General features: G+C 39.4%; 1 protein-coding gene across 6 annotated transcripts in view; it reads right to left on the bottom strand.

The window, feature by feature from the left end:
• Nucleotides 1–14,350, bottom strand: part of ACOXL (acyl-CoA oxidase like) — a 359,193-nt gene that overhangs the window by 26,115 nt on the left and 318,728 nt on the right. For all 6 annotated transcript variants that reach the window (XR_014051963.1, XM_081484832.1, XM_081484835.1 and 3 more), the window contains one exon: nucleotides 149–250. Coding sequence is in view for 5 of the 6 variants with exons in the window: in XM_081484832.1 (XP_081340958.1) it covers nucleotides 149–250 (102 nt within the window). In the remaining variant the exon portion in view is untranslated. The remainder of the gene's footprint in view (nucleotides 1–148; nucleotides 251–14,350) is intronic.

The raw sequence follows: 14,350 nt of genomic DNA, 5'->3' as shown, positions 1-14,350 counted from the left end.
ATGAAAACACGTACGTGAAATCCCAGAGGCATAAAAATTCACGAGTAGAAACCACCAACAAAAGATTGGCAGGAGTGTTTTCTAAAAAAGCAAACAGCCGAAAGCTGAGGTATGAAGGGTTTCTTCTGCACCCTGGGGGGATTCTTACCTGACGCCTAATCCTCATGCTGGTCATGGGAGTCAAATAGTTATGTTCCAGATACCAGGCTCGCTCCTGGAACACGAGCTTGGTTCCATATAGCAGGCAAAACTAAGGGTTGTGGGGAGAGGAAAGAAATGGAAGAATATGTTAGAAATTGCAGAATCTAAGGAAGTGAATGAGAATAACATAATACGCTTCCTAAAATCAAAAAAGCTAATACATACTTTATGTAAAATGGTCACATTTAAAAAATTTTTATTTTCTATGGGATATAATTGATTAACATTGATGTGTTAGTTACAGATATATAGCAAAGTGATTCAGTTATGCCTATACAGCTATCCATTCTTTTTCAAACTCTTTTCCTATTTATGCTCTTACAGAATACTGAGTCTAGTTCCCTGTGCTATACAGTAGGTCCTTGTTGGTTATCTATTTTAAAGATAGCAGTGTGTACCTGTCAATCCCAAACTCCCACTCTATCCCTCCCACCCAATGCTTTCTCCCTAGTAACCATAAATTCATTCTCTAAGTCTGAAAATGGTCACGTTCTGGACATGAAGTTTATGTTTTATGTTTTGAAACCACTCTATGGAGATATTTAAAGCATAGATAAAATTATAAAAAAATAGTGTAACCAACTTCCATGTCTCCATCCTCCCAGTTCAACAAATATAAACTCCCAGCCATCTGCTTCATCTTTAATCTCTAATTCTTTACTGTCCCAGGTTATTTAGAAGCAAGCATTAGTGGCTCAGTTGTGTCCAACTCTGTAATCCCATGGACTGTAGCCTTTCTCCATAGAATTCTCCAGGCAAGGATACTGGAGTGGGTAGCCGTTCCCTTCTCCAGGTTTAGAAGCAAGGTCCACTCATAACATATTTTAAAAGATAAATGTAATATATCTGTTCGCTTTTTTCTTGATCCATGAAAGAATACTCTAAACACACATTCTGAATAATATCATCTTGATATTTTCCATTGAACATGCTGTTTGATTTGACCTTCATAAAAATAGCATTCCTCATTTGCATTTTGTTTCAATATGTTTTATCTATCATGTTTCTGAAACCTTCACACAGACCTCCTTCATGATATCAGAGGCATCCAGCAATAATAGATGAGTTTTACTGTATCAGCAAGTAATTCTTTTATCTTATTTTATGTTACTTGGCCACACTATGCAGCATGTGGGATATTCCCCAACCAGGGATCAAACCTGTGAACCCCTGCACTGGGTGCCCAGAGTCAACCAGTGGACCACACGGAAGTTCCAGCAAGTAACTTTTGAATTAACTATTCTTTTAACTTCTTATATTTAATAATCCCAAAATTATACAAAAGACAATAGTATAAAGTACCTCCATGTTCATATCATCCAGCTTTAACAGTTATCCACTCATGGCCAGCCTTGTTTTATCTCTACCCACATCTGTTTCCCACTTTCTGTATTATTGTGAAGTTCAGCTGTTACTATCTCTAGGTTTGGAGGGAAGAGAGCAGGGAGGGACTACTGGATCCTGGAAGAGAGAGCTCCATATTCACTGACACCTTCAGAGGAGCTGTGACCTTCATCAAGGAACACAGAAACACCAAGGTGATCTCACAAGAAGGCAGGCAAGGGGCAGGCATATTCCACCTTATTCTTCTCCCTGTCTCTGATCTCCAGGTGGGGCTTCCTGTTCTTAGAACCTAACTGGATCCAGAGGGCAAGAATTCGCCTGATGTAAGTTCAGTTCAGTCACTCAGTCGTATCCGACTCTTTGCGACCCCATGGACTGCAGCAGGCCAGGCTTCCCTGTCCATCACCAACTCTCGGAGATTGCTCAAAATCAAGTCCATTGAGTTAGTGATGCCATCCAGCCATCTCATCCTCTGTTGTCCCCTTCTCCTCCTGCCTTCAATCTTTCCCAGCATCGGGGTCTTTTCAAATGAGTCAGCTCTGCATCAGGTGGCCAAAGTATTGAGCTTCAGCTTCAACATCAGTCCTTCCAATGAACACTCAGGACTGATTTCCTTTAGGATTGACTGATTTGATCTCTTTGCTGTCTAAGGAACTCTCAAGAGTCTTCTCCAACACCACAGTTCAAAAGCATCAGTTCTTCAGTGCTCAGTCTTCTTTATGGTCCAACTCTCACATCCATACATGACTACTGGAAAAACCATAGCTTTGACTAGATGGACCTTTGTTGGCAAAGGAATGTCTCTGCTTTTTAATATGCTGTCTAGGTTTGTCATAGCTTTTCTTCCAAGAAGTAAGTGTCTTAATTTCATGGCTGCAGTCACCATCTGTAGTGATTTGGAGCCAAAGAAAATAGAGTCTGTCACTGTTTCCCTTGTTTCCCCATCTATTTGCCATGAAGGGATGGGCCCAAATGCCATGATCTTCGTTTTTTGAGTGTTGAGTTTTAAGGCAGCTTTTTCACCCTCCACTTTCCTCAGGAGGCTCTTTAGTTCCTCTTTGCTTTCTGCCATAAGGCTGGTGTCATCTACATATCTGAGGTTATTGATATTTCTCCCAGCAATCTTGATTCCAGCTTGTGCTTCATCCAACCTGGCATTTCGCATGATGTACTCTACATATAAGTTGAATAAGCAAGGTGACAATATACAGCCTTGACATACTCCTTTCCCAGTTTGGAACCAGTCCATTGTTCCATGTCCGGTTCTAACTGTTGCTTCTTGACCTGCATACAGGTTTCTCAGGAGGCAGGTCAGGTGGTCTGGTATTCCCATCTCTTGAAGAATTTCCCGCAGTTTGTTGTGATCCACACAGTCAAAGGCTTTAGCATAGTCATTGAAGCAGAAGTAGATGTTTTTCTGGAATTCTCTTGCTTCTTCTATGATCCAACAGATGTTGGCAATTTGATCTCTGGTTCCTCTGCCTTTTCTAAATCCAGCTTGAACATCTGGGAGTTCTCAGTTCAGGTACTGTTGAAGCCTGGCTTGGAGAATTTTGAGCGTTACTTTGCTAGCATGTGAGAAGAGTGCAATTGTGCGGTAGTTTGAGCATTCTTTGGCATTGCCTTTCTTTGGGATTGGAATGAAAACTGAGCTTTTCCAGTCCTGTGGCCACTGCTGAGTTTTCCAAATTTGCTGGCATATTGAGTAAAGCACTTTAATAGCATCATATTTTAGGATTTGAAATAGCTCATCTGGAATTCCATCACCTCCACTAGCTTTGTTCATAGTGATGCTTCCTAAGGCCCACTTGACTTTGCACTCCAGGATTCCTGGCTCCAGGTGTAATGCAAGTTATGTAGATCAATTTCCTCAGCCCAGAGCAGGGTTGAGAAGGGTGGAGAATAAGAGATAGAGAGGCACATGGTGGATATCCAGCATATGTTCCATCTCTAATGGCCCACACAGGTGGTCTTCCGGCCTTAGTCTGTCCAGTCCTGTCCAGTCCTGTCTCAAGTTCAAGGCCACTTGGAGATCCTCACAGAACCAGACTTCTGGCACTATTCCCATACTTCATCCTAGACTGCCACCTTTAAAAAAAAGTCATTGATGTATAGTTGATTTGCAATTTTGTGTTACTTTTTGCAGCATAGAAAAGTGATTCAGTTTTATATGAAATGAATTGATCTAATGAATTGTGTTAATCACTTAGTTATGTCCGACTCTTTGTGACCCCATGGACTGAAGCCTGCCAGGCTCCTCTATGGGATTCTCTAGGACAAGAATACTGGAGTGGGTTGCCATTCCCTTCTCCATGGCATCTTTCCGACCCAGAGATCGAATCCATGTCTCCTGCATTGGCATATGGATTCTTTACCACTGAGCCACCAGGGAAGCCCCATATATAGGTACATATATATTCTTTTTCATATTCTTTTCCATTTTGGTTTATCATAGGGTATTGAATACAGTTCCCTGTGCTACAGAGTTGGACCTTGCTATTTATCCATTCCGTGTATAATAGCATTAAGCTACTAATATGTAACTCCTAATTCTTTCCTCCCCCACTCTCCTCCTCCATGGCAATGACAACTCTGTTTTCTATGTGTGTGAGTCCATTTCTGTTTTGTAGATAAGTTCGTTTGTATCATATTTAGCTTCCACATATAAGTGATATCTATAGTATTTGTTTTTCTTTTTCTGACTTACTTTGCTTAGTATAATAATCTCTAGGTCCATCCATGATGCTGCAAATGGCATTATTTCATTCTTTTTTATGACTGAGTAATATTCCATTGTATATAAATGTGCCACATCCTCTTTATCCATTCACCTACCAGACTGCCATCTTTAACCAGTGTCACATCATGCTCCATGACTGTTTGGCCCTATAGCTGCTCTGCCCTTCTGTTGACTCCTGACTTGTCCTCCTGTTGACAGTTTGTGGCTCTTGTGTATCTGATACTCAGGGCCACTTATCTGGCTTTGAATTTCTGCTTGTCTCCTTGAACACAGTTCAGACTCTTCTTTGGCTAGCCTCTTTGCTTGTCTGGGGAAACAGGCGTCCTTGTTCTTGGCTGCCACCAGAACACCACCTCCAAACACCATCAGCCCAGCCTTAGACCCTTAAAGAGAACCTGAACATGTTTCCTTTTATGTTCCAGAGATGGGAGCTCAGTGCCTTAGAGGCATCCAGTTCTTCTATCTACTCTTGGAAGAACCATTGCCTATCGAGCCATTTGTTTATGTGGAATCCGAATTTATGGAGTGCTGACTCTGTCAGAAAGGAATCTTGTTCTGCTCATTTCTGTGTGCCTAGGGACTGGAAAAGGAGCTGATAGACTGTAAGAGACTGGCTGACATCCAATTTCATATACTTACTGGCTATTAAGCCTATAACTTTTGCTGCCTAAGGAGCAGGGCATGAACATATGAAAGTATCCAGACAACAGCTCTTAACAAGTGTAAAGATAAGTTTCACATCCCTACTTAGTCTTTCTCCAGATGATCAGCCGTCACAGACTGTCATTTTTCTCACTAGGCAGCTTCCAGCTCTTGTGCTGCCTTGAACCTGGTGGCTTCTTTAAAGTGTGTAATTCTCTCCTCCAAGGTGTCTCATGGGAGGAGCACGGTATCCAGGTGTTTCCTCATCGCCATGGTGTCAGCGGCACCATTGGTGTTCTGCTCTGGGACTCTATACTTTTACAAGCAAGGTAAACAGAATTTGCTTTTACGACAGTCACATAATGTTTTTTTTGAAGAAATGAGTGAAAGGGTATGAAGCAAATATGGTTTACAATGAATGCTTGCTCATTTGACACTCCTACTGTGTCTTTTTCTCCATGAACTGTTTTCAACCAACTTATACATACATACACACATCCCACCTACCTCAAGTCCCTCAAATCTCTAAGAATACTGATTCAGTCACCTCACATGTTTGTATCATTTTACAAATTGTTAAGTCCCATCTATGTCTTTATATGCTAGAACCCAACTGACGGGTCTAAAACTTTTCATTCAAATATTTGAGAATCTCTTTAATACACTGTCATTTAACTCATATTCCTCTAGCTTGTACATAAGGATATCCTAAGGGTCTGGAAGGTGTTGGCCAAAATCAAGATGCATCAAGTAACCTGATTAAGAAAGGAAGTAAGATTAGTTTAGCAAGAGTTTAGCCATAGTGAACACAGACAGGCTCCTAGTGACCATCTTTTTCTTTCTTTCTTTTAAAACGTATGTAGGTAGTTCTAGCTATTTGGCTGTGACAGGTCTTACTTTGTGACATGCAGGATCTTCCATCTTTGTCATGCCATGCAAGATCTTTGGTTACAGCACGTAGTATCTAGTTCCCTGGCCAGGGATCAAACCCAGGCCCCCTGTATTGGGAGTGTGGAGTCTTAGCCACTGGACCACCAGGGAAGTCCCGTGACCATCTTTTTCTAATTGCTCATAAACTATTATGAATCACTTTTTCTCACATTTTAACTTGGATTTATATCAATCTTAAATTCTATAGTTTCCACAATCATTATTTCTTTTTTTTAAAACATGGACATTTGCTCATTTATGGTTTTCTGACATCTCTTTTGTCCTCTGTGATTTCACATGTCTCACAACTGTGTCCTTCCCAATTTAGAGAGAAGATGGGAATTTGGAAGACAGGTAGGACTGCTTTCTCTTTGCATTTATGAACATCAAAGTTTTCTTCCTCATACAAGTTATCTGTCTCCTCAAACTCTGAGTGTAGCTAAAAATAGCCTTTGACATCTTCATCAGATTATTTGTCAAGCCTCACACTATGCTGGGATTTGAGCATGCTGACATTTATTAAATGCTACCCTTTGTATTTATCCCTGGACAAGCATTCCCCCATCATCGCATTCCTCATTCATATAGTTTCCTTAGACTTATGGTCATCAGGGTGCCCTCTCTGCATGTCTCTTGGTTTCTTTACATGTGTCTCAAATTACACCTTCCCTCCTGTATCTATTGTACTGTCAGAATAATATTTTACTGTTCTTCTTATTCTTAAGTACATGTGCCCCTTGGAAATCTCTGTCCAAAGAATCATAATAACCAATATTTATTAAGCATCTACTATGTGCCAGGCACTACAAGGTATTTTACATGCATCTCATTTAGTCCTCACGATAATCCTGAATGTAGCCATAACTCCTGGACAGAATAAATGGAGAAGCGATTTGAGGAACTGAAAAATCATAGTAGGCAGCCTGGGAAAGAAGACTAGAATTTAGAGTACCACCAAACAGCTGGTGAGTTTAATTGTTTTTCTTAGTCCTCAAGCTGCTTGTCCTTGGAGTCATATGCAGCAGACCAAGGATGGAAAACGGAGCCCTGAGGAACCACAGTACCAAGGAGGTCATGGAGAGGGAACCCCATAAAATTGTTTACAAACTTCTGGGCTCAACCACAGGTGTGCATACATGAATCTAATGCTCATCAGCACACAAAACACTCTGAGAACTGAACTAGCAAATAAATGAGATCCAGATGTCAGCCTGGCCACTGTGTGGTGCATATGTGGGACAGAACAGAACTGCAAAGGCTTTGAAGACCAAAGTGACACTGAAACCACAGTGAACAAAAGGTAAGCTGCAACTTGCAGCCCCCAAAACCAGGTATACTCATGCTGAAGTGAAAATATTAACATTCTTCAGTGGGATTTTAAAAAGACCCAGAATCTCATAACATAATATTCAAAATGCCCAGGAAATGGGGAATTCCCTGGTGGTCCAGTGTTCAGGACTCTGCACTTTCACCACTCAGGCCTGGGGTTTGATCCCGGGCTAAGGAACTAAGATCCCACAGGCTGTGTGGTACAAAAACAAAAGTGTCCAGGAAATAATTTTTTAAAGTTCAGCACGTGAAGGGCAAGGGAAATATAACTGTATAGAAAAAGACAATCAGCACATGCCAATGAAAAATGGCACCGATGTTGGAATTATTTGGCAAAAGCTTTAACACAGCTTTTATAGTACAGAGTAAAGTTAGTCAGAAAGAGAAGAACAAATAACGTATATTAATGCATATACGTGAAATCTAGAAAAATGGTAAGTGAAAGTGTTAGTCACTCAGTCATGTCCAACTCTTTGCAACCCCATGGACTATAACCTGCCGGGCTCCTCTGCCCATGGAATTCCCCAGGCAAGAATATTGGAGTGGGTAGCCATTCTCTTCTCCAGGGCATCTTCCTGACCCAGGGATCGAACCCATGTCTCTTGCATTGCAGTTAGATTTTTTTACCATCTGAGTCACCAGGGAAGCCCAGAAAAAATGGAAGAGATGATCTTATTTGCAAAGCAGAAATAGAGACACGGATGTAGAGAACAATCACATGGACACCAAGGAGGGAGAGGGTTGGGAGGGATTGAGATTGACATATATATATATACACACATACACTATTGATACTATGTATAAAATAGATAACTAATAAGAACCTACTGTATAGCACAGGGAATGCTACTCAATGCTCTGTGGTGACCTAAATGGGTAGGGAATCCAAAAAAAAAAAAAGGAGGGATATATGTATATGTATAGCTGATTCACTTTACTGTATAGTAGAAACTAACTCATTGTGAAATGACTGTACTTCAATAAAAGTTAATTTTTAAAAATGTAAAATAAATTCTTTAACAAGTGACCACAAACCATCTTGAAACAAATGGTAAAGTAATAGGTTTCAGTGCAGAAATAAAAGATACAAAAGAGAATCAAATGGAAACTTTAGAACTAAAAATTACAATGATCAAAAGAAAAATTGACAGCATTAGGACGGGGGAAACGGAGGTAAGAGTTAGTGAGCTGGATGATGGAGCAATGGAAATTATTCTATTTGAACAACAGAGAGAGAAAATAGACTGAAAAAAAGAGAAGAGTCTCAGGGACCTGTGGGACTATAATAAAAGATCTATCCTTAATATCATTCCAGAAGGAGAAAAGGAAGAATACAGAAATGGAAAAATACTTGATTTAGTGGCTGAAAAAGTCTTCACATTGCGGGGGAGAGGGGGGTGACACTCTACAAATGTGCAAGTTTGAGAAGTTTAGTGAACTCCAAACAATAAGCACCAAGAAATCCATGCCCAGATACAACAAAATCAAACATCTTGAAATGAAAACAAAACCAAAAAAATCTTGAAAGCAGCTGGAGAAAAAATGATACATTACCTCTAGGAGAAAAATAATTTCAATAACTGGATTTCTTATCAGAAATCTTGGAGGCTAGAAAGAAGTGTTACAACATTGTTTTTAAGTACTTAAAATAGCAGGCACATCCCAGGAGTGAATAAAATTATCCTTCAGGACTGAAAATGAGATAAAGATATTTTCAAATGAAGAAACACCAGTAGCATTTTTTATCAGCAGACTGCTCTAAAAGAATTGTTAAGGGTTCCTCAGTCAGAACAACTATATGCAGCAAAATTAACTGATAAAAAATAATAAGACAAAACAAAACAAAAAAAGAGTTTCTCAGTCAGAAGAAAACTTATAGTAAAAGGAAACTTGCAATATCAAGAATGGAGGAAGAGCAATAGAAATGGTAAATATCCGACTATTTTTCTCTTGAATTCTCTTAAAATGTGTGTAATGACTGAAAGCAAAAGCTATAAATTGTCTGATGTGGTTTCCTATGTGTGTAGATTACTTACAAGATGTTCATGATACACAGAAGGGAGAGGGTAAAGAAACTCTGTGATGGCAAGGCTTCTTTACTCCACCTGAAGAGCCCAAATAGTTATTTTAAGGAGACTGTAAAAAGTTTGATACATATTTTATAATCCCTAAGGCATCCATGAAAAGGAAAAAAAAACTGTACATAGAAACACAGGTAGCTCAAAACCCTGAAGAATGCTCAAATAACCCAAAAGAGGATGTGTATTGTAGGCTGAGTGATGGCTATTTAAGGATACCAGGTCCTAATTCCTAAAATCTGCAAACATTACTTTATAAGGAAAACGAGTCTTTGTATGTGTGATCAAGTCAAGATTCATAAAATGAAGAGATAATTCTGTATTAACTGGTGGGTTCTAAATACAATCACATGTACCTTTATAAAAGGGAGGCAGAGGTACTTCCCTGGCAGTCCAGTAGTTAAGACTCGGTGTGCAACGCAGGGGGCACAGGTTCAGTTTTTGGTTGGAGAACTAACATCCTACATGCCATGTAGCACAGCCAAGAAAATATAAACAAAAACAAACAAAAGAGAGGCAGAAAGAGGGTCCAAAGACAGAATGTGAGCATGCTAAGTCACTTCACACTCTTTGTGATCCTGTAGACTGAAGGCCGCCAGGCTCCTCTGTTCATGGAATTCTCCTGGCAAGAACACTGGAGTGGGTTGCCATGCCCTCCACCAGGGGATCTTCCCCACCCAGAGATCAAATGCACATCTCTTTCTCTTCTGTCTCTTGCATTGGCAGGTGAGTTCTGCACCACTAGCGCCACCTGGGAAGCCCCCATAGACAGAATAGGAGGAAGCAATGGGACTACAGAGCCAGAGACCAGAGTGAAGTGGCCACAGGTCAAGAAATGCCAGCAGCCACCAGCCACCAGAAGTTGGAAGACGCAAGAAATGAATTCTCTGGAGCCTCGAAAGGCAGTGCAAATCCTGCCAACACCTTGATTTGGCCCAGGGATACTGATTTCAAACTCCCAGCCTCCAGAACTACAAGAGAATAAATTTCTGCTGTAATCCACCAAGTTTGTTGTCATTTGTCACAGCAGTTAGGAAACTAATTTAACATATAAGAGAATGTAAAAAATAAGACCATCTGTATTCACAGACAACATATTTGTTTACACAAAAAAACACAAGAATTCTACAAAAAACCCCCAAATCTCTAGAATTAATAGTGAGCTCAGCAAAATCATGCGACTCAAGGTTGACATACAACATGTCAATTGTATTTCCAGATACCAGCAATGTACAGTTAGAAGCTAGTTAATACAATATACCCTTTATGGTTGTTGTTCAGTTGCTAAGTTGTGCCCGACTCTTTGGGACTCCATGGACTGCAGCACGCCAGGCTCCACTGTCCTTCACTACCTCCCGGAGTTTACTCAAACTCGTGTCCATTGAGTCAGTGATGTTATTTAACCATCTCATGTTCTGCCACCCTCTTCTACTCTTGCCCTCAATCTTTCCCAGCATCAGAGTGTTTTCCAGTGAATCAGTTCTTCACATCAGGTGGCCAAAGTATTGGAGCTTCAGCCTCAGCATCAGTCCTTTCAATGAATATTCAGGGTTGATTTCCTTTAGTTCTGACTGGTTTGATCTCCTTGCTGTCCAAGGAACTCTCAAGAGTCTTCTGCACAACACAATTTGAAAGTATAATTTCTTTGGCACTCAGCCTTCTTTACGGTCCAACCTTTTATAGTAACTCCCCCCAGAATGAAATATTCAGGTATAAATTTACAAAAATGTGTACATTATCTTTATGCTAAAAATTAAAAACACTGATGAAAGAAATCAAGGAAGAACTAATAAAGTAAATTGGCAATGTCAAGAAAGTACATTTGTCAGTTCTCCCCAAATTGATCCATAGATTTTATATAATTCCAATAAAAATCATAGCAAACTTTTTTTGTTGATAGAATAAAGCAAATTCTAAAATTTATATGGAAAAGCAAAGACACTAGAATGGCTAAAACAATTGCAAAAGAAGAATAAAGCTGAAGGAATTATTCTATTTGGTTTTAAGACTTACTATAAAGTTACAATATTCAAGATAGCATGGCTTTGTCAAGGGATAGACACATAGCTCAACGGAGCAAAAGAGAAAAAGAGAGAACCAAGAAATAGACCTATGCAAATATGTGTGAATGATTTTGACAAAGATGTAAAAGGAATTCAGTGGAGGAAAGATAGTTCTTTTAACAAACGATGTGAAAACAACTGGATAGCAATAGTCAAAAGATAAATAATTCTTGACCTAAACCTCACACCTTGTACACAAATTGGTTCAAAAGGAATCACAGATCTAAATGTAAAACATAGAATTCTAAAACTTCTAGAAAAAGATATGGGGAAAAAACCTTCAAGACCTGTGGTTAAGCAATTATCCTTTTTTTAAATTAATTTATTTTTTATTGAAGGATAATTGTTTTACAGAATTTTGTTCTTTTCTGTCAAACCTCAACATGAATCAGCCATAGGTATACATATATCCTTAATAGCTCCTCCCTTAAAGGAAGTTTCTTTTAAATTGATTTTTTTTATTTTCAAGTTAAAAAAATGTTTATTTATTTATTTATTTATTTTTGGTTGTGTTGGGTCTTCATTGGCTTTCTCTAGTTGTGGCAAACGGGGGCAAACAGAGGCTACTCTAGTTGTGGTGCATGGGCTTCTCTCTGAAGTGGCTTCTCTCATTGGGTAGCACGGACTCGAGAGCTTCTGTGGTTGTGGCACGAGGGCTCAGTAGGTGCAGCTCCCGGGCTCTAGAGCACAGACTCAGTAGTTATGGCTCAGGGGCTTAGCTGCTCCATGGTATGTGGGATCTTCCTGGATCAGGAATTAGACCTGTGTCTCCTGCATTGGCAGGCTGATTCCTCACCACTGAGCCACCAGGAAAGCCCTAAGCAAATACTCTTAGATAAGACACAAAAAGCACAATCTATAGAAAAACTGATAAACTGAACTTTGTCAAAATAAAAAAAATTGCAACACACTTTTAGAGAATTAAAAGACATGCCACCAATTGGGAAAAATATTTGCAAATCACACATCCAAGAAAAAACTTATATCCAGAACTGATAAAGAACTCTCAAAACTCAACAACAGGAAAAATTATCTGATTTTAAAATGGACAAAAGATTTGAACAGACTTCACAAAAGAGGACACATAGATGGCAAAAAAGCTCATTAAAAGATTTTCAACATCATTAGGAAATGCAAATTAAAACCAGATGAGATATTCCTACATCCCTATTGGAATGGCCAAAATAAAATACTGACAATAACAAGTGTTGGTGAAGATACTGAGCAATTGGATCTCTCTATGTTGGGAATGTAATGTTTCTTACAAAACTAAATGTTCACTTATGTATGACTCAGTAAATCCACTCCTAAGCATTTACCCTAGAGCAGTGGTTCTCAACTGCAGATGAATTTTGTCCCCAAGAGACATTTGGCAATAACTGAAGACTGGAATCTACTAATAGTAACTAGATGCCAGAGACACTGTTAAACACCCTACAAATTACAGGACAGCACTCACAACAAAGAATATCAATATTGCTGAGACTGAGAAATTCACTCTAGAGAATACTTGTTTATGTAATATAATTTATGTAATACTTGTTTATGTAATATAATAACATGTACATATATATATACATATATATATATTATCTCTACTCATAATCGTCAAAAACTGAGAACAATTCAATCATTCACTGGGTGAATGATTAAACAAACTGTGGTATATCCATACACTGGAAAACTACTCAGCAATGAAAAGGTATAGCTGTAGATGCATGACATAGCTGAAACTCAAATACAGAGTGAAGGAAGTCAATATCAAAGGTTACATATCTTACGATTCCATTTCTATAACATCCTCACAATGACACAACTATAATGCTGGACAATAGATTATTGGTTGCCAGGGTTTATCAGAAGAGGAAGAGAATGATTACAAAGCCGTATCATAAAGGATTATTTTAGGATGGTTAAATTGCTCTGTATCCAGGTTGTGATGGTGCTTATACAATTCTATGTTGTCATTGTCCAGCTGCTAAGTTATGTCCTACTCTTTGTGACCCTATGGACTGTAGCCTGCCAGGCTCCTCTGTCTTCCACTATCTCTCAGAGTTTGCTCAAATTCATGTCCATTGAACCACTGATGGTATCTAAACATCTCATCCTCTGCCACCCCTTTTTCTTCTGCCTTTAATCTTTCCCAGCATCATGGTCTTTTCCATTGAGTCAGCTCTTCGTATCAGGTGGCCAAAGTATTGGAGCTTCAGCAATAATCCTTCCAATGAATACTCAGGGTTGATTTCCTAATTTAGGATTGACTGGTTTGATATTCTTACAGTCTAAGGTACTCTCAAGAGTCTTATCCAGGACCACAGTTTAAATTCATAGAGTTACATACACCTAAACAAGACCATTTTGCTGTATAATAATTTAAATATATCATATTTTATGTATATACCACCTCTTCTTTGTTACGGCAGACTCCAAGCTGAAAAGGCTATATTCTGTAAGTGTTCCCTATATTGAGATTTTGTCCAAGAACCCTTTGCTGATGTCCTCCCAATGAAAGTTACCCTTTCCCTTCCAGGGCTCTCACAGCAGTGTGTTTTTCTCGATTACATACTCTGCCTGTTGGTGTAATTATTTGCCCATTTGACTTTCTCCCTGATCACAGTGTGATAAGGAAGGCAGGCATTGTGGCTCATGCATCCTGGAATGTCTGCAGCCCTAGCCCAGTATCAGGGTTTAGTGTGTGCATTTGTAGAACTGAGACCCTTGGTTCCCAAGAGCATACACCTATTGGGCCAACGACAGAAAGAAGGGACGTTGCCTGCAATTTATGCCAAGTAGGCAGCCTGTGTCCATGGCCTGAGATGCATAATAAGCAAAGAAATGAAGCAAAAGGACTAACTTGGACTTCCAGTGTCAGCGAAGATGAACAAAGCTTATTAATTCACAGTAATACCAGCATGATTTCAGAACACTTTCCCCCAGCAACAACCTAGTTATCTCAATGTGATGTAGTGCTCTGCCTTCTGCCTCAGACTTCAGCCACTTGGGATCTGCATTACTGCCTTGTA

The sequence above is a fragment of the Giraffa tippelskirchi genome, chromosome 4, assembly GCF_054371585.1.
Source record: "Giraffa tippelskirchi isolate mGirTip1 chromosome 4, T2T-mGirTip1v1.2.pri, whole genome shotgun sequence".
In the NCBI taxonomy this organism is placed as follows: Eukaryota; Metazoa; Chordata; class Mammalia; order Artiodactyla; family Giraffidae; genus Giraffa; species Giraffa tippelskirchi.
This window is presented reverse-complemented; position numbering and strand designations above follow the sequence as displayed.